Below are 20,399 nucleotides of genomic sequence, written 5' to 3'. Positions count from 1 at the left end.
CACTACACACCTATGAAAGACTAAGAAATCCAACTCAGAAAAGCCGGAAATAGCAACCCACACACCCCAAATCATAGGTTTCAGAGACCACACACCTACGAAAGACTAAGAAATCCGGTTATGAAAAGTCGGAAATAGCAAATTACATATCCCAAATCATAGGATTCAGACAACACTCACCTATGAACGGCTAAGAAACCTAGCTCAGAAAAGTCAAAAATAGCAAACTAGTCATCCCAAACAATAGGTTTCAGACAACAAACACCTATGAAAGGCTAAGATATCCAGCTCAGAAAAGTCAAAAGTAGCAATCCAGCCATCCCAAATCATAGGTTTCAGACAACACACACCTATGAAAGACTAAGAAATCCAGCTCAGAAAAGTCAAAAATAGCAAACTACATATCCCAAATCATAGGTTTCAGACAACAGTCACCTATGTACGGCTAAGAAACCTAGCTCAGAAAAGTCAAAAATAGCAAACTAGACATCCCAAACTATAGGTTTCAGACAACAAACACCTATGAAAGGCTAAGAAATCCAGCTCAGAAAAGTCAAAAGTAGCAATCCACCCACCCCAAATCATAGGTTTCAGACACTACACACCTATGAAAGACTAATAAATCCAACTCAGAAAAGCCTTAAATAGCAACACACACATCCAAACTCATAGTTTTCAGACATCACACCCCAACTAAAGACTAATAAATCATTTTATTAAAAGTCGTAAATAGCAAAGTACACATCCCAAATCATAGGTTTCAGACAACACACACATAGGAAAGGCTAATAAACCTAGCTCAGAAAAGTCAAAAATAGAAAACTAGTCATCCCAAACTATAGGTTTCAGACAACAAACACCTAAGAAAGGCTAAGAAATTCAGCTCAGAAAAGTCAAAAGTAGCAATCCACCCATCCCAAATCATAGGTTTCATACAACACACACCTATGATAGACTAAGAAATCCAGCTCAGAAAAGTCAAAAATAGCAAACTACATATCCCAAATCATCGGTTTCAGTCAACACACACCAACGAAAGACTAAGAAACCTAGCTCAGAAAAGTCAAAATATCAAACTATTCATCCCAAACTATTGGTTTCAGACAACATTCACCTACGAAAGGCTATGAAATCCAGCTCAGAAAAGTCAAAAGTAGCAATCCACCCACCCCAAATCATAGGTTTCAGACACTACACACCTATGAAAGATTAAGAAATGCAACTCAGAAAAGCCTGAAATAGCAACCCACACATCCCAAATCATAGGTTTCAGACACCACACACCTACGAAAGACTAAGAAATCCGGTTATGAAAAGTCGTAAATAGCAAATTACATATCCCAAATCATAGTTTTCAGACAAGACTCACCTATGAACGGCTAAGAAACCTAGCTCAGAAAAGTCAAAAATAGCAAACTAGTCATCCCAAACAATAGGTTTCAGACAACAAACACCTATGAAAGGTTAAGAAATCCAGCTCAGAAAAGTCAAAAGTAGCAATCCACCCACCACAAATCATAGGTTTCATACACTACACACCTATGAAAGACTAAGAAATCCAGATCAGAAAAGTCAAAAATAGCAAACTACATATCCCAAATCATCGGTTTCAGGCAACACACACCAACGAAAGACTAAGAAACCTAGCTCAGAAAAGTCAAAAATAGCAAACTATTCATCCCAAACTATTGGTTTCAGACAACATTCACCTACGAAATACTAGAAAACCTTAGCTCAGAAAAGCCTGAAATAGCAAACTATACATCCCAAATCATAATTTTCTGACAACACACACCTATGAAAGACTAAGAAATCCAGCTCAGAAAAGTCAAAAATAGCAAACTACATATCCCAAATCATAGGTTTCAGACAACACTCACCTATGAACGGCTAAGAAACCTAGCTCAGAAAAGTCAAAAATAGCAAACTACTCAACCCAAACTATAGGTTTCAGACAACAAACACCTATGAAAGGCTAAGAAATCCAGCTCAGAAAAGCCTGAAATAGCAAACTACTCATCCCAAACTATTGGTTTCAGACAACATTCACCTACGAAATACTAGAAAACCTTAGCTCAGAAAAGCCTGAAGTAGCAAACTACACATCCCAAATCATAGGCTTCAGACAACACACATCAACGAAAGACGGGTGCTCGGGGAGAGCCTTTGAGGGTCTGTGGGTCTCTTGAAAGTCAGTGGTCCTTTGGGAGCTTGGGGGGACCTTTGGGGACCGGGGGACCTTTGGGGGGGGGGGGAGGGCCTTTGGGGGGCTGGGTGGGCTTTTGGGGCGCCGGGAGGGCCTTTGGGTGCCTGGGGACATTTGGGGACCGGTGGAGGGCCTTTGGGACCCCGTTGGTCCTTTGGGAGCTCGATGGGCCTTTGGGTGGCCCGGGGATGGCATTTGGGGGTCTGGGTGGGTCTTTGGGGGCGCCGGTGGCCCTTTGGGAGCTTGGGGGGCCTTTGAGTGTCCGGGGGGCAGTTGGGGGCCTGGGGGACATTTGGGGACCGGTGGAGGGCCTTTGGGAGCTTGGGGGGCCTTTGAGGACCGGGGGCTTCCTTCGGGGTTGGGGTAGGAGGATTGGAACCCTTTGGGGTTGGGTTAGAGGACCTCACAACACTGTTAAAATGAAACTTGTGTATTATAACGACCACACTCAAATTCTCTTCTAAAATCTCTTCAAAAATATTCTTTTAAAATGTCTCTATCTGTTTCGCCGAAATAGTTCCATAACCTGTCTAAAACGGTTTCGCCCAAATAATCCCTAAACGCAAATTCAGCGTGTTCCTTTGTTATTGGCATCTCTGTGCTAACGCATTTCAAATTAATAGGAAACCTTCTCGCGCGCTAAAACAATTCATCGCTAAGATGTTTCTTGCCTAATTGTTTCCATGGCCTTGGGTTATTAATATCCTTTGGAGTTCGACCAGTAGAACTGTTCCCGAGGCAAAGACATTAATGACTTGGATCTATTCCTGGAGCAGTACCTGTCAGACATTACTAAACTTTGCCCGGAAACAATTTGATTAATGACTGACAGCAAAGTGAGAAAAATACTGTTTTTCCATTCTCACTGACAAAAACCATGAAACACAAATAAATTGCTGTTGACATCCATGAAAGTGAGAAAGTTCCTGTTTTTTCATTCTCACTGACAAAATCCATAAAACCATCCATAAATGTGACAAAGTTCCTGTTTTTCAAATTCTCACTGACAAAAACCATAAAACATCCATAATTTGATGTTGACATCCGAGAAAAACATCAAATAAATCAAACAACACACATAACCATCCATGAAAACAACCATAAATGTGACAAAATTCATGGTTTTTCAAGTGAGAAAATTCCTGTTTTTTCATTCTCACTGAGAAAACCATAAACCACGTGGTACTGTTCGGAGTCGGACCCCCTCCTCTACTGTCAAAAGAGATAGAAGGGCACCTAGCACCCTCCCCTCCTCCACGCCTTTTTTTCTCAAACCCACCTGATAAGATATTGAGATAGCCATTTTTTAAAGAATAGCTCAAATACCATGTAACGAAAATTCCAGGGTCGACACAGCCACCCTGGGCCAGAGGGCAGGCGTTGTAAGTTATGCCCTTGGGAAATATATAGTTCATATGGAAGGAATGCTCGTAAAAACTTCAGAGAGGGCTCGTTTGATTAAAAATTGAAAGTTCTAGTTCAGTTTCTGAGAACAAAAAGAGATTGGAGGGCAACTAGCTTCCCTTCCCACGCTCCTTTAATCCCAAATGCATCCGATAAAAATTTTGAGATAGCCATTAAATTTAAAATTGTTAAAAATCCAGATAACAAAAATTCAGGTGTTGGGACAACGCCCCACAGCCCTGGGGGGAGGGGGCTGACCACCATACTATATATGCCGTGGGGCATATATAGTTCTTATGAAGGGGATACTCGTATAAACTTCAGAGAGGGCTTATTTGATTGAAAATTGAAAGCTGAATATTATATATCAACAAAAGTGAACATTAAAAAAAAAATAGTTATAAGGTCGGATAAGAAAAACTACGGTGTCAATACAACCCCCAAGGGCCCAGGGGAAGACTTTCTAAGTTGTGTCCTAAAGGCATTAATGGTTCTTATGAAAGGTTCGTATAAACTTCTAAGAGGGCGCATTTGATTGGAAATTTAAAGTTCTAATTCTGACACAAATCCATTTTTCACTTTGATACCAGTTTTGATACTTTGATGTACTTTTGATTTTTTTTAAAACTTATATTTGGAATAAGGAATTTTTAAAAACTTGAAACTTTTTGCAATCAAAAACGAACAAAATTGATTTAAACAAAAATTCAGAAAAATAAGTTTTTCGAAGAAAAGTTAAGGCCATTTTAAACATAAGCTCAGCAGATACAAATACCTGTTAAAATTCAAACTCAAAACGACCAGAAATTACTATTAAAGAATAAATGGAACCCAAAAGGAACAGAAATTAAATAAACAATCATAGCAAAACCACACAACAAGTAATAATACAAATGAATAAATAGATCTTAAGCGAGTAATCCTTAGATTGAATATGAAAATCAAGCTTAAAAAAAAAAAATATTTTGCTATTTAAGTATAAATGAATCCTAAAACGAACAGAAATTAAATAAACAATCAATGCAAACAAACATACAATAGAAAATAATGTAAATTAACAAATAAAACTTAAAACGTGTGAAACTTAAATTGAATATGCAAATCAAGCTTGAAACGAACAAAAATAACTACAAACAGGAGTTTGGTTATCGCCTCTTTCTGTCACTCTAAAAGTCTAAAACCTACTGCGTCTTGGTGCTTTAACAAAAACTGTATGCGTCTTGAACAGTCTTGGAAAGTATTAACAACAATAATGCTATTAATTTTTGAAAAGATCCATCAGTTCAAGAATTTATTCCAAGAATATTTTATGTATAATGATATTAATTGCTGAAAGTTCATCAGTTCAAAATTTTACTATAATTTTAATGTTTATTTTCAATATTAAGTACAAAAGAAGATATTTGTTATAAAATGGTTTTTGATTGCCAAAAGTTTCAAGTTCTTAAAAATTCCTTATTTCAAATTCAAACTTTTTTTTCCAAAATCAAATGTTCATCAAAGTATCAAAACTAGAATCAAAGTAACAATATCAAAGTAAAAAATGGGTTTGTGTCAACCTTGGATTTTTTATTATCTGATGTTTGAACTATTTTTAACAAAATGGCTATCTCAGAATTTTTATCGGATGAGTTTGAGAAAAAAAGGCGCGGGTGGGGTCTAATTGCCCTTCGATCTCTGTTGTCTCTTTAAAAACGAACTACAACTTTTCATTTTCAATCAAATGAGCCCTCCTGAAGTTTAAACGAGCATCCTTTCTGTAAGATCCAAATATGCCCCAGGACATAACTTACAACGCCTGTCCCTGGGCCCTTGGGTTTTTGTCGACCCTGGAGTTTCAATATTCGGTGTTTGAACTATTTTCAACAACATGCCCACCTCAAAATTCTTATTGGACAGGCTTTGGGAAGAAAAAGGCGCGGAGATTGGAGGGGCTAGTTGCCCTCCGATCTCTTTTGACTCTGAGAAACTAAACTAGAAATTTCAATTTCCAATTAAATGAGCCCTCTCTGAAGTTTATACCAGCATTCCTTTCATAAGAACCATATAAGGCCTGAGGACATAACTTACAACGCCTTCCCCCGGGCCCCGCGGGTGGTTTCGATACCGGGGTGTTTGTTGTCTGAGCTTTGAACTATTTTAAAAAAATGACTATCTCAAAATTGGTATCGGATGGGTTTGGAGAAAAAGGGGCATGGGGGGGGGGGGGTAGTTGCCCACCAATCTCTTTTGACTCTTAAAACGCGAATGAGAACTATCAATATACAATTAAATGAGCCCTCTCTGAAGTTTATACGAGCATCCCTTCCATTAGAATCATATATGCTCCCAGAGCATTACTTACAAAGCCTCCCCCGGACCCTGGGGGGGTTGATTCGGCACAAAAGTTTTTCTTATCTGACCTTTGAACTATTTTTAACGAAGTGGCTCAAAATTTTATCGGATGGGTTTGGGGATAAAAGGGAGTATTGGGGGGGGGCTAGTTGCCCACGGATATCTTTTGACTCTTAAGAAGTGAACTAGAACTTTCAATTTCCAATCAAATGAGCCCTCTTTGAAGTTTATACGAGCATCCCATTCATAAGAACCAATAACCCCAAGGATAACACTTACAACGCCTACCCCCTGGGCTCTTGGGGATTGTGTCGACACCAGAGTTTTCGTTATCTAATTTTTCAACTATTTTGAAAAAAATAGTTTTGGGAAAAAGGTCGTGGGGAAGGGGGGCTAGTTGCCCTCCGATATCTTGACTCTAAAAAACTGAACTAGAACTTTCAATTTCCAATCATATGAGCTCTCTATGAAGTTTCTACTAGCAACCCTTTCATAAGAACCATACAAGCCTACAGGGCATAACTTCGAACGCCTGCCCCCAGGCCCTGGGGGTTTTATCGACACCGGAGTTTTTCTTATTTGACTTTTAAACTGTTTTTAACAAAATACCTATCTTAAAGTTCTTATCGGATGCGTTTGGAAAAAGGCGTGAGAGGGGGAGGGGGGTTGTTGCTCTCGGACCTCTTTTGACTTTAAAAAAGTGAGCTCGAACTTTCAATTTTCAATCAAAAGAGCCCTCTCTGAAGTTTATACGAGCACCCCTTTCATAAGAACCATATATGCCCCAGGGCATAACTTATAACGCCTGCCCCCAGGCCCTGGGGGTTGTATCGACACCTGAGTTTCTGTTATCTCACTTTTGAACTATTTTTAACAAAATGGCTATCTCAAAACTTTTATCGGATACATTTGAGGAAAAAGAGGCGTGGGTTGGTGGAGGGCTAGTTGCGCTCCAATCTTTTTTGATTCTCAAAAACTGAACTAGAACTTTCCATTTCCAATCAAATGAGCCCTCTCTGGCGTTTTTACGAGCATATCTTCTATAAGAACTATATATTCCCCCAGGGCAAAACTTTCAACACCTGCCCTCGGGCCTCTGATGTTTGAACTATTTTTAACAAAATGGCTATCTCAGAATTTTTATCGGATGAGTTTGAGAAAAAAAGGCGCGGGTGGGGTCTAATTGCCCTTCGATCTCTGTTGTCTCTTTAAAAACGAACTACAACTTTTCATTTTCAATCAAATGAGCCCTCCTGAAGTTTAAACGAGCATCCTTTCTGTAAGAACCAAATATGCCCCAGGACGTAACTTACAACGCCTGTCCCTGGGCCCTTGGGTTTTTGTCGACCCTGGAGTTTCAATATTTGGTGTTTGAACTATTTTCAACAACATGCCCACCTCAAAATTCTTATTGGACTGGTTTTGGGAAGAAAAAGGCGCGGAGATTGGAGGGGCTAGCTGCCCTCCGATCTCTTTTGACTCTGAGAAACTAAACTAGAAATTTCAATTTCCAATTAAATGAGCCCTCTCTGAAGTTTATACCAGCATTCCTTTCATAAGAACCATATAAGGCCTGAGGACATAACTTACAACGCCTTCCCCCGGGCCCCGCGGGTGGTTTCGATACCGGGGTGTTTGTTGTCTGAGCTTTGAACTATTTTAAAAAAATGACTATCTCAAAATTTGTATCGGATGGGTTTGGAGAAAAAGGGGCATGGGGGGGGTAGTTGCCCTCCAATCTCTTTTGAATCTTAAAACGCAAATGAGAACTATCAATATACAATTAAATGAGCCCTCTCTGAAGTTTATACGAGCATCCCTTCCATTAGAATCATATATTCCCCCAGAGCATTACTTACAAAGCCTCCCCCGGACCCTGGGGGGGTTGATTCGGCACAAAAGTTTTTCTTATCTGACCTTTGAACTATTTTTAACGAAGTGGCTCAAAATTTTATCGGATGGGTTTGGGGATAAAAGGGAGTCTTGGGGGGGGGGCTAGTTGCCCACGGATATCTTTTGACTCTTAAGAAGTGAACTAGAACTTTCAATATCCAATCAAATGAGCCCTCTTTGAAGTTTATACGAGCTTCCCTTTCTTAAGAACCATATACCCCAAGGATAACACTTACAACGCCTACCCCCTGGGCTCTTGGGGATTGTGTCGACACCAGAGTTTTCGTTATCTAATTTTTCAACTATTTTGAAAAAAATAGTTTTGGGAAAAAGGTCGTGGGGAAGGGGGGCTAGTTGCCCTCCGATATCTTGACTCTAAAAAAGTGAACTAGAACTTTCAATTTCCAATCATATGAGCTCTCTGTGAATTTTCTACTAGCAACCCTTTCATAAGAACCATACAAGCCCACAGGGCATAACTTCGAACGCCTGCCCCCAGGCCCTGGGGGTTTTATCGACACCGGAGTTTTTCTTATTTGACTTGAACTGTTTTTAACAAAATGCCTATCTTAAAGTTCTTATCGGATGCGTTTGGAAAAAGGCGTGAGAGGGGGAGGGGAGTTGTTGCTCTCGGACCTCTTTTGACTTTAAAAAAGTGAGCTCGAACTTTCAATTTTCAATCAAAAGAGCCCTCTCTGAAGTTTATACGAGCACCCCTTTCATAAGAACCATATATGCCCCAGGGCATAACTTACAACGCCTGCCCCCAGGGCCTGGGGGTTGTATCGACACCTGAGTTTCTGTTATCTCACTTTTTAACTATTTTTAACAAAATGGCTATCTCAAAACTTTTATCGGATACATTTGAGGAAAAAGAGGCGTGGGTTGGTGGAGGGCTAGTTGCGCTCCAATCTTTTTTGATTCTCAAAAACTGAACTAGAACTTTCAATTTCCAATCAAATGAGCCCTCTCTGGCGTTTTTACGAGCATATCTTCTATAAGAACTATATATTCCCCCAGGGCAAAACTTACAACACCTGCCCTCGGGCCCTGAGGGATTGTGTAGACCCCGGAGTTTTCGTTATATGATCTTTGAACTATTTTTAAAAAATGGCTGTCTCAAAGTTCTTATTGGAGGGGTTTCTGGGGAAAAGGGCGCGGAGGGAGTGGGGCTTTTTCCCACCTGATCTCCTTTGACTCATAAAAAGTGAACTAGAACTTTCAATTTCCAATCTAATGAGTCCTCTTTGAAGTTTATACGAGCATCCCTTCCATAAGAACCATATATGTCCCCAGGGCATAACTTAAAATGACTGTCCCCGGGCCCTGGGGTATTGTGTCGACATCGGAGTTTCGTTATATGATCTTTGAACTATATTTAACAAAATGACTGTCTCAAAATTTTTATCGGATCCATTTGAGAAAAGAAGGGTGCAGGGGGGTTAGTTGCCCTTCGATCACTTTTGACTCTTAAAAAGGGCACTAGAGCTCTCAATTTCCAATCAAATGAGCCCCACTGAAGTTTATGCGACGAACCCTTCCTTATTAAATGCCTCTGGGGGAAAATAGTAATTAATAAATAATAAAACATTCCAGCCGTATGGCCTTTACTATAGGCAACGCTATAGCGTTGCCTCTGAATAGTGACAAATGACGTTTGTTATGTTCCACCGTCATTTTTGAATGATATACTCGTTTTTCTGTATTTTCATTTCTTTTCCCTTGTAAATGGAAAGGCAATAGGATCCAAGGAACTACTTATATATAGAAAATAGATAATGTAGTTTCAGGTCAGCTTTTCTTCCAACAAAAATGTATTTAACGGTACTTTCAAAGAGACAATTTTTCATTAATTTCAACAATATATTTAAGACATATTTTTGATTAAAACATTTTGATAGCTTATTTTACCAGGTAAGCGAAACAGAAAATATCCGAAAAAACCTGGCAATCGAGCGGATGATTATTGAAGGATGTGACATTCTGATGGATATAAATCAAGTTTTCGTCCGTCAAGGTATGTATCATGCTTCTGGATGCTGTTGTAGGTTGTGATGTTCAGATGGATATAAATCAGGGCATGCACCATGCTCATGGGTACAGTTTTAGGTTGTGATATTCTGATGGATATACATCAAGTTTTCGTCCGTGAAGGTATGTATCATGCTCATGGATGCTGCTGAAGGTTGTGATGTTCAAATGGAAATACATCAGGGCATGCATCATAATCATGGGTACAGTTTTAGTTGTGACATTCTGATGGATATGATTTAATTTTTCGTCCGTCAAGGTATGTATCATGCTCATGGATGCTGCTGTAGGTTGTGATTTTCAAATGGATATACATCAGGGCATGCATCATGCTCATGGGTACTGTTTTAGGTTGTGATATTCAGATGGATATAAATCATGGTATATATTATGCTCATGGGTGCACGGGGTCTGTAGTTGTAGGCGAGGATGAGCAGTGTCCCCTATCAGAAAACTCATCGCCCCTTGAACAATTCTCAAAAGTAAAGATATTCTCTGATGTAACATAGTATCCCCCTGCAGATTGGAAGTTCATTGTTGCATCCAAGCTGGTCCACATCCCCCCATTGCACTTCTTGACTGAACAACCAAAAAATGGAGATCAGCACCGCCGGTAGGGATTGTAAAAAAGAATACAGTTTTCTTTTTTCTTTCTCTATATGCTGCGTTTTATTTATGTTAGTGTGTTTTTGACAATTCTTTCTATTTTTTACAGCTATAATGTAGTTTTTTTTCTGATAGAGTGTCTGTAATAATCCGACTTTTTAACAGTTTGATTTTGTCTGAATCAAAGACTGGTAAGGATAGGTGATGTTCTCTAAAAGACTCTTTAACTTTGGAAAATACTCTAAAGATAAGCCGAAATATTTTGAAAAGTAATAAAGCTGAGCTCTGACAGAGAACACTATACTCCCCTCCCTGTAAGGTCAACCCTTCCCTCCCAAACACCGTGAAAATCTTGTTACGCCCAAGATCATAACCTATTACATAATTAATTATTTGAATTTCAATGCATAATACCAGTGCTTTTCCCTTTTTCATCAAACTTCTTTTTGTTTATGTTAATATAATTTTTTTTTTGGTTATTTTTTTAAAATCGTGTTAGTTTGCTTTTCAGAGAATCCGATAGCTTGAATTTCCATAAGATTAAATCTTTTTAAATTTTTTGAATGTTTGTGAACAAACATCTGCTATTTTCATTTCAAAATTCTAGTCTCAATGTTAAATTTGAACGCACAACGTGAAATTTGTGAGTCTTTGTGAAATTTTCATTATATATTTCATTTATTAATTTGTTTCATTTCATTAATGTTTAATACTTTCATTACATTGAGATTGTTTTTGACAGTGTAGTTAAAATTGTCAACCTAAAAGCATTGCTACGAAGACAGAGTCGGATCATCGATGGTTAGCAGGCTTTAGAAAAATGCCATATAATTTCTGTCTATTGTATTGCTAAAACAGCTGATAATATTTTCATTACCCAGACTACTAGCATATTTAAGTAATTGATAATTATGGAGAGCAATAACTGGATTAATTACAGTAATTGGCACTTAATTGATAAGAATAGCTAATAAAATATAGTTGATAAGAGTATTTCCGATAATTTTTTTAGTGCCAAAACTTGTAGCATCTTTAGGTAATTTGGGCTTATTGATATCATTAATTACGATGATTCCAGTAGCTGAAATTGAAGTGGAAAATATAGCTTATAACATATAGTTGATAAAAAGCATATCCTACCTGATAATATTTTCAGTACCGTGACTAGTAGCATGTTTAAGCAATTGATGCCAAACAAAAGCAGCGATTATAATAATTAGAGCAACTGATATTGAATTGAAAAGTACTACTACTACTACTGCTACTAACAACTCACCGCAGCACCAAGCCGCCTGAGGCCAACACAGCTACGCACGCTGCGCCTCCATCTCAATCTATTCAAAGGCTCCCTCTTCACAACCTCCCAGGAAGTTTCCATTTCCTTAAAACCTTTCTTTATGACGTCCTCCCACCCCAGACGAGGAAGACCTCCTTTCCGTTTAGCCCCAGACGATTGGTCGGAAAGAACAATCTTTGGCAATCTGTCATCATTCGTCCGCACAACTTGCCCTAGCCATCTCAAACTTTCTTTCATTATAGCCCTAGAGGGAGTTCAGTTTAAAAAAAATACAGTAAGACGTAACTGAAAGAATTACAGTAGAACTGAGATTCTGCAAAATGACATTACGGATTTTATTCTCCTTAGTCGGGGGGGGAGCAGCCTTAAAACAAGCAGAAGAAAGTAAACTGTAGTTTTTTTTTACCTTTGTGTCAAAAAGTGCGCTTTAACGGTTATTTTTGAAACGTATTTTCACAAGTCAATGACATGACAATGACATAATTCCTTATTTTTCTAGAGAAGGACTGTCCTTCCTTCTTTTAAACCGGCAGTAGCAGCGTTAAGCATGTACGACTTGTGTGGCCACACAGGAACCCGCGCCTCCAAGAGCCCCAAATCTCCATGCAGGCATAATTTAAGCATACTAGACTGCGCTACTTTGCCATCTCTGTTCAACCTTGAAATACCGCACAGAACGATCCCTCATGCAGCATGGCGAAAACTTACCCTGAAATCGCATTTGAGACCACGAAAACACTTACACAATAAGATCTAATTAAATTAATACCATAAATAAAATCGGACTGTTCGTAGTAATAGCCATTGGTACGCCGTAAATTGATCACAAAATTAGTGAGAAATGGTATTAACAATTGTTTAGGATTTAGTAACCCTTAGTGAGAAATCTAGGCATACGAGCAAATTCAATTCTTGGAGAGACAAAAACGCTGCCGTTTTAAACCCTGATTAGTTTTTAGTGGTACATATTACAACATAAAAAGATTTAGAATTTTATAGTTGCTTATCGTTCATTGTTTACATTCCTTAATTCCATTTGCTTGTTTTTATGACGTATTTTTGCAAGCCAATCACGTTATACCTCATTTCTGGAGAGACAAACTTTTTAAAAACCTGGTTAAAAAATCTTAATAGAAATTTTCTGGAGAGAAAAACAATTCTTCTGTTGAAAGCCTAGTTGCTTCTTTTGTGAGAAATATTAACCCAATACAATAAAAAAAAGCGTTTTGAGTATTAACAGTTCTTAGAAGTAACATCTCTGTTCCACTGTTGTTAAACTAGAATCTGGCAAAAGATAGTAAGATTTGTTAAGCGAAATTTTTCAAGCTGGTATGTAGGTTCCAGCTAGTATTTCTGGGAATAAAATCCATAAGTTCTTTCTAAAAAAAAAAAAATAGGAAAACACTCCCTCGATATTCAGCTAAAGAGACCAGGTCAGTAATGAATTCATGTCATTGATTATACAATTTAAAACACAGTTCTATCTCCAAGAAAAACCAATTCAAAATAGAAGCCAACCAAATTCTCACGATAACAATTTTTTTATTGCATGCCATAATCTGGCAGTTGAAAAGTAGCTGAAATTCTGTCAGAAATAAGCTGTTATTCAATTAAAAAAAAATAATTTATATTGCATGAAATATAATTTGGCAGTTGAATAGAAGCTGAAATTTTGTCAAAGTTAAGCTGTTATTCAATTAAAAAATTGTAATTTTTACTACATAGCATATAATCTGGCAGTTGAAAAGTAGCTGAAATTCTGTCAGAATTAAGCTGTTATTCAGTTCAATAAATGTAATTTTTATTACATGACATCTAATCTGGCAGTTGAAAAGTAGCTGAAATTATGTCAGAACTAAGCTGTTATTCAGTTAAAAAAATAGAATTTCTTATAAAAAACGTATAATATAGCAGTTGAAAAGTAGCTGAAATTCTGTCAGAATTAAGCTGTTATTCAGTTCAGTAAATGTAATTTTTATTAAATGACATATAATCTGGAAGTTGAAAAGTAGCTGAAATTCTGCCAGAATTAAGCTGTTATTCAGTTAAAAAATGGAATTTTTGATAAGAAAAACGTATAATATAGCAGTTGAAAAGTAGCTGAAATTCTGTCAGGATTAAGCTATTATTCAGTTACAAAAATTGTAATTTTTATTACATGGTATATAATCTGGTAGCTGAAAAGTAGCTGAAATTCTGTCAGAATTAAGCTGTTATTCAGTTCAGTAAATGTAATTTTTATTACATGACATATAAACTGACAGTTGACAAGTAGCTGAAATTCTGTCAGAATTGAGCTGTTATTCAGTTCAGTAAATGTAATTTTTATTGCATGACACATAATCTGGCAGTTGACAAGTAGCTGAAACTCTGTCAGAATTAAGCTGTCATTCAGTTAAAAAAACGTAATTTTTATTGCATGACATATAATCTGGCAGTTGAAAAGTAGCTGAAATTCTGTCAGAATTAAGTTGTTATTCAGTTAAAAAAAATTAATCTTTATTACATGACATATTATCTGGCAGTTGATAAGTAGCTGGAATTCTCTCAGAACTTCAGTTGTTATTCAGTTCAATAAATGTAATTTCTATTACATGACATATAATCTGGCAGTTGAAAAGTAGATGAAATTGTATCAGAATTAAGCTGTTATTCAGTTAAAAATATGCAAATGGAATTTTTTAAGAAAAGAAAATGCACCACTAAAGCTATAAATGGACAGAGCCATATTTTTAAAAACATGGGAAACCAACCCCTCAACTACCCTACTTTTCAACAAATTTCAACCACAAGTTTCCTGAAAATATTTTATGAGTGTAAAATCATGGTCAGTAGTTGCGAATGTTAAAATAACCGTTAGCATCCCCTTAAACCTACTTTTATCTTTTGTGAAGCTCAATTCTGTATAAAACGAAACACTTTTCTTAAGCTACCGTTTTCATTTAAAAATTACCGTTTATACATTAAGATGGCTACGATCGACCCTCCTCATAAAATTTTTTAAAATATGCCGAAAATTTGTAATTTATTTAGGCTTAATCCCCCTCCCCCTCTTCCACAGCATCCTTCAAAATATTTCATGACCTCCCCCTAATAGCTGGTGGGCATCTATGCAATGCTTAGTATCAACCTATATAATTGGTAAGTATATGTAATTCTAGAGAAAACCCGTTGAAACCAGACACTTGTATTTTTATATATTAATATTTTAATATATAATAACGTTTATATTAACTATATTTTTATATTATATATTTGTATATATTAATAAAAGCTCAGCTATCTCAGTAGGAATGCTAAAGCAGCAGACCTGATAATAGGGTTTCGGGTTCGATCTCAACACTAGGTTACTTTTTGTTTGTTTTTTTTGGTTGTATGTTTGTGTGTTGGTAAAAACAAAGTACTCATAAAGTTCTCTTTTTTGGGTATACGTTACATTTTTGAAGTAAAAAAAAAAATATACCAGACTATTTTATGCGTGAAAATGGAAAAAAAATTCGATTAAACGAGAGGGGTTCTTTTCACATCTGAAACAGAGCATTTCCAAATTTATATATTCAGTAAGTCCACCCAGTTTTGGCTCACGCCTGGGGTTTAAACTACAGCTCTTAGGGGGAATTTTCTTGAGATGGGGCGAGGATCCGATCCTAATAAAAGAATACGCGCTATGGTTTTTCCTTCTTTTTTATGACTGTCGTCCGACAAGTTTTAACGCTTGTTACTTTATATTGTTACTACTTGTTACTGTTGTTATAGTGCGGATAATAATAGAAATAGTAAGTATAACAGTCTATAAGGGTGCGGATTGTGTATGGATTACATTTGAACTAAAAAGATAAAACGAAAAAAACGATCAAAATATATGCAATATGTAGAAACTGTGGCAAAATCGTCCAAATTCCAATATTTCAGGGGTCAGATACCGTAAGACTTCCATCTCTAGTAACGTTTTTCATGTGCAAATAAGTAAAATGGCGTTGTCGAACGAGTAAAAAATAAAATTTTAGCAAAAATAAAGAGCATATGCAATAATATATTCTTTGGCTAGAAAGAAAAAAAAGTAAAGAAATAATGTTTACTGAACCATAGAAACTCCACTTTGCTAAATCTTTCGATATACGGAAAATCTCCAGAGACTATATTTCATTCAAATTGGATTTTCTGTCCCAAATCATGACAATAATATAATGAAAAAAAAAATCTCTATTAGGAATAGATAGACAATTTCAGAAGTGAATCTTGATCGAGTCGAATGATTGAATTGCATCAAATCTTGATCAAATAATGAATTTTAACTTTAACTCTCTGTCAAAGCAGTGAATTTGCCGTTCTTTGGTTCAATTAGCCTACGTAGTTTAAGAGTAGCTTACGTAGCTTAACGTCCCGTACTTAATTTTATTAAAACAGAAAATCATTTTTTTGAAAAACTTGCTCTTATTTCTTTTAAAGATATTTTCTATTTTAAATGAGAAAAAAATCGTAATGCCGTTTGCGGTAATTTCCAAAATTTAATCCTACACATAACGAGGGAGCCCAATAATTACCAGAGGGAATCCAAATAATTACCAGAGGGTTAGCAAAGTTATATTTGGTTTTAAAAAAAGAATCAAAACAGATAACACGTCGTTTAAAAAAATAAAACCGCCCGTTTTAACTCAAAATTCAATGTCAAATGCTGCTCATGTTGCTCATTGAAAAGTTGGAAAAAAAATAAAACCACCCGTTTTAACTCAAAATTCAATGTCAAATGCTGCTCATGTTGCTCATTGAAAAGTTGGAAAAAAAAATAAAACCGCACGTTTTAACTCAAAATTCAATGTCAAATGCTGCTCATGTTGCTCATTTAAAAGTTGGAAAAAAAATAAAACCGCCCGTTTTAACTCAAAATTCAATGTCAAATGCTGCTCATGTTGCTCATTGAAAAGTTGGAATATAATATTCGGTTCTCCCTAAAATTGGCTATTAAATAATAGGGCAGGTTCTCCCCGGGATTATAAATTAGGGTAGTCGCTTACCAATTTCAGGATTCAAATACATCTAAAGCATGGATAGGAGATTTGTAATTTTGGTACCATGGATAATTCAAAAATGGCATAGATGACATGACAGTACGACTCAGTTTATATGGAGCTTCATGTGTTCCTTGCAGACTACATCAATTTCCACTTTTTCATCTTTGAAAAATCTTCAATTTATTTGTGGTAATAGGGTCTAAGGCAATTTTTCCCCAAATTTACTCCTTGGTTAGAGCAACCACCGGCGCCTTTACATTTATTAATTCTTATCACTTAATACCTTTTGTTCTTTGAGGGAGGGGAGGGTCGGAGGTAATACGCCAACGACAATTTGTTTTCAGTTCTCTTCCACCTATATTTTTGATTAATGTTTTCCGAGTACAAAGATTTTAGTAATGATTGGTCCTTTCGGGACCTTTTTGTATTTAAAAGGGCTGTCAAATCATCTTGTATACTGTTTTAGTGATTTTACGGTGCCCCTGAATCAGCATTCGAAAAAAGAACCCCGATTTTAGGGACCTTTAATTTTTTTGCTGCCAAGGCCTGTAGGCTAGTGCCGCAATTTAGATAAAAGAAGTCTTGTTTGGGTACCGAAAAAAAACAACTTTCGTTCTACTGCGAATATTTCTAACGTTGTTCACTACAGTAGAATGCTTATATTGAATTTGCGTACAGCACTAGGAATTCCCATGTTATTTGCGTACAGCACGTTCCTTGGTGTCTTTCCAGAGCATGTACTTATGGAATTTGCGTGGATTATGTTCCTTCCTGTGCTATTATAAGGGCTTATGTTCCCTCCCATGTTATTCTAAGGATTTATATTCCCTCTCATGCTATTCTAAGGGCTTATATTTTGGCAAGATATAATGTGGTCAAACATGTTTTGAGAGTATGGACGTAATTATTAAGTTTTGAGGAGATTACGTTCCTTGGCACCTTTTCATGTTTTCAATCAGATGGGTTTTGAAAGCACAGTGTGTACATGTGTGTAGGCTTTGTTATTTAAAAAATTGGACGCTACAATCAGAATTCTTTGATTGACATTTGCAAAAAAGGGTTTAGCATTTGCAAATTTGATCCTATTAAGGTGAAAAATAAAGAGTATAGCATTTGCGAATACTCCAGAGCCGACTTGCTAGCGAAAAACCCGTGTGATTGACTTGAAATAAAAAATTTTAACAAGAAATGGCTGAAAAGTGTTTTGGGGGAGATGAGATGATTGTGTACTGTATAATACACAAGTGATGTTTGGACAATATTGTCAATTTAAAATAGTTTAACGTTATACTATACGAAGAAGTAAAACAATTTTTTTTGTTAAATAAGTAGTTCTTGTATCTTTTAAAAGAGGTTTACGGGGTTTGAGAGACTCGGTTGCCTGATTCCGTGTGGTTTTTCTTTACTTAGTGCTCATTTAAAACGAAATTTTTGTGTTAAATAATTAGTTCTTGTATTGTTTAAAGCTCATTAGTTCATAATACGGATTGTGAGAATCCCAAGGTTTTGTTTACCAAGAATGGACCTGAGGTAGCCTCCACTACAAACACGACTGGATATTGCTAGAATATTTTAAGACGGGCTTGGTTATTGAAAAAATTGGATGCTACAATCAGAATTCTTTGATTGACATTTGCAAAAAAGAGGTAATGGATTTGTGAATTGGAGCGTAGGTTTGACATCACCTGGCACGTGCGATGGAAATATTTGGTTGTTGGGGGGGGGGAGGCTAAAAAATGTAACAATGGGTGAACGACATTAGTTTATAAGACAGATTATGAAAATCACAAGTTTTTGTGTAACAAGAAGGGACCAGAGGTAGCCTCCCATACATACACGAACGGATATCGCTAGAATATTTTAAGACGGGCTTTTTTATTTAAAAAATTGGATACTACAATCAGAATTGTTTGATTGGCATTTGCAAAAAAAGGGTAATGAATTTGTGAATTGGAGTGTAGGTTTGACATCACCAGGCACGTGCGAGGGAAATTTTTTGTTGGTGGGGGGTTTAAAAAGGTAAAAATGGGTGACCTACACTTGTTTATAAGACGGATCGTGAAAATCCCAAGGTTTCGTGTACAAAGAATGGACTGGAGAAAGCCTCGCCGAAATACACGAATGGACATCACTAAAATATTTTAAGACGGGCTTTGTTATTTAAAAAATTGGATGCTACAATCAGAATTGTTTGATTGGTATTTGCAAAAAAAAGGGGTAATGAATTTGTGAATTGGAGTGTAGGTTTGACATCACCAGGCACGTGCAAGGGAAATTTTTTGTTGGTGGGGGTTTTAAAAAGGTAAAAATGGGTGAACTACATTAGTTTATAAGACGGATCGTGAAAATCCCAAGGTTTTGTGTACGATCCATCTTATAAACTAATGAGAATTTAACAGATACAAGAACTACTTATTTAACACAAAAAATTCGTTTTTAATGAGCACTAAGTAAAGAAAAACCACACGGAATCAGGCAACCGAGTCTCTCAAACCCCGTAAAGCTCTTTTACAAGATACAAGAACTACTTATTTAACAAAAAAAATACGTTTTACTTCTTCGTATAGTATAACGTTAAACTATTTTAAATTGACAACATTGTTCAAACATCACTTGTGTATTATACAGTACACAATCATCCCATCTCCCCCAAAACACTTTTCAGCCATTTCTTGTTAAAAATTTTTATTTCAAGTCAATCACACGGGTTTTTCGCTAGCAAGTCGGCTCTGAAGTGATCGTAAATGCTAAACTCTTTTTTTTCACCTAAATAGGATCAAATTTGCAAATGCTAAACTCTTTTTTGCAAATGTCAATCAAAGAATTCTGATTGTAGCGTCCAATTTTTTAAATAACAAAGCCTACACACATGTACACACTGTGCTTTCAAAACCCATCTGATTGAAAACATGAAAAGGTGCCAAGGAACGTAATCACCTCAAAACTTAATAATTACGTCCATACTCTCAAAACATGTTTGACCACATTATATCTTGCCAAAATATTAGCCCTTAGAATAGCATGGGAGGGAATATAAACCCTTAGAATAACATGGGAGGGAACATAAGCCCTGATAATAGCATAGGAAGGAACATAATCCACCCAAATCCATAAGTAAATGCTCTGGAAAGACACCAAGGAACGTGCTGTACGCAAATAACATGGGAATTCCTAGTGCTGTACGCAAATTCAATATAAGCATTCTACTCACTACTCTTGTCTGTCTTTCGAGGACTAGATAAACCGGGTCATATTCAAATACTGGCTTTAAAATAAAAACACAATTGATAAGCTACAGTCAAAATATTTGCGTTTTCATTTACTCAAATCCTTTTTACGTACAAATGGAAAAAAATATACTAAATCGGGAATGATGGAATTGGAACCATTGGGAATTAGATATTATATCTCCAAACCTCCAACAATTTCTCAATCTCCAAAATCATAACAGAATCCACGAAACAGTGGCTAACTAGTGATACTTTTTTCACATTTTCCCTCTTTCTGTTCTACTTATCGGACGGACCATTTGCTCTATAAAGGGGGGGGGGGACAAACATCAACCTATGATCTGATCTCATAATAGTAAGAAAGTAAAACTAAATAAAGAACGACA

General features: G+C 36.6%; 1 protein-coding gene across 1 annotated transcript in view; it reads left to right on the top strand.

Annotated features, from left to right (window-relative positions):
- LOC148943114 (ras-specific guanine nucleotide-releasing factor 2-like) overlaps nucleotides 1–20,399 on the top strand; it is a 441,376-nt gene that overhangs the window by 231,182 nt on the left and 189,795 nt on the right. The window contains exon 10 of the mRNA XM_089102441.1: nucleotides 9,752–9,854. Coding sequence (XP_088958567.1) covers nucleotides 9,752–9,854 — 103 coding nt within the window. The remainder of the gene's footprint in view (nucleotides 1–9,751; nucleotides 9,855–20,399) is intronic.

The sequence above is a fragment of the Artemia sp. Qi Xiang Cuo genome, chromosome 16 (assembly GCF_049724085.1).
Source record: "Artemia sp. Qi Xiang Cuo chromosome 16, ASM4972408v1, whole genome shotgun sequence".
NCBI lineage: Eukaryota > Metazoa > Arthropoda > Branchiopoda > Anostraca > Artemiidae > Artemia > Artemia sp. Qi Xiang Cuo.
The sequence above is the reverse complement of the archived record's forward strand: the minus strand, read 5'-3'. Positions and strand labels throughout refer to the sequence as shown.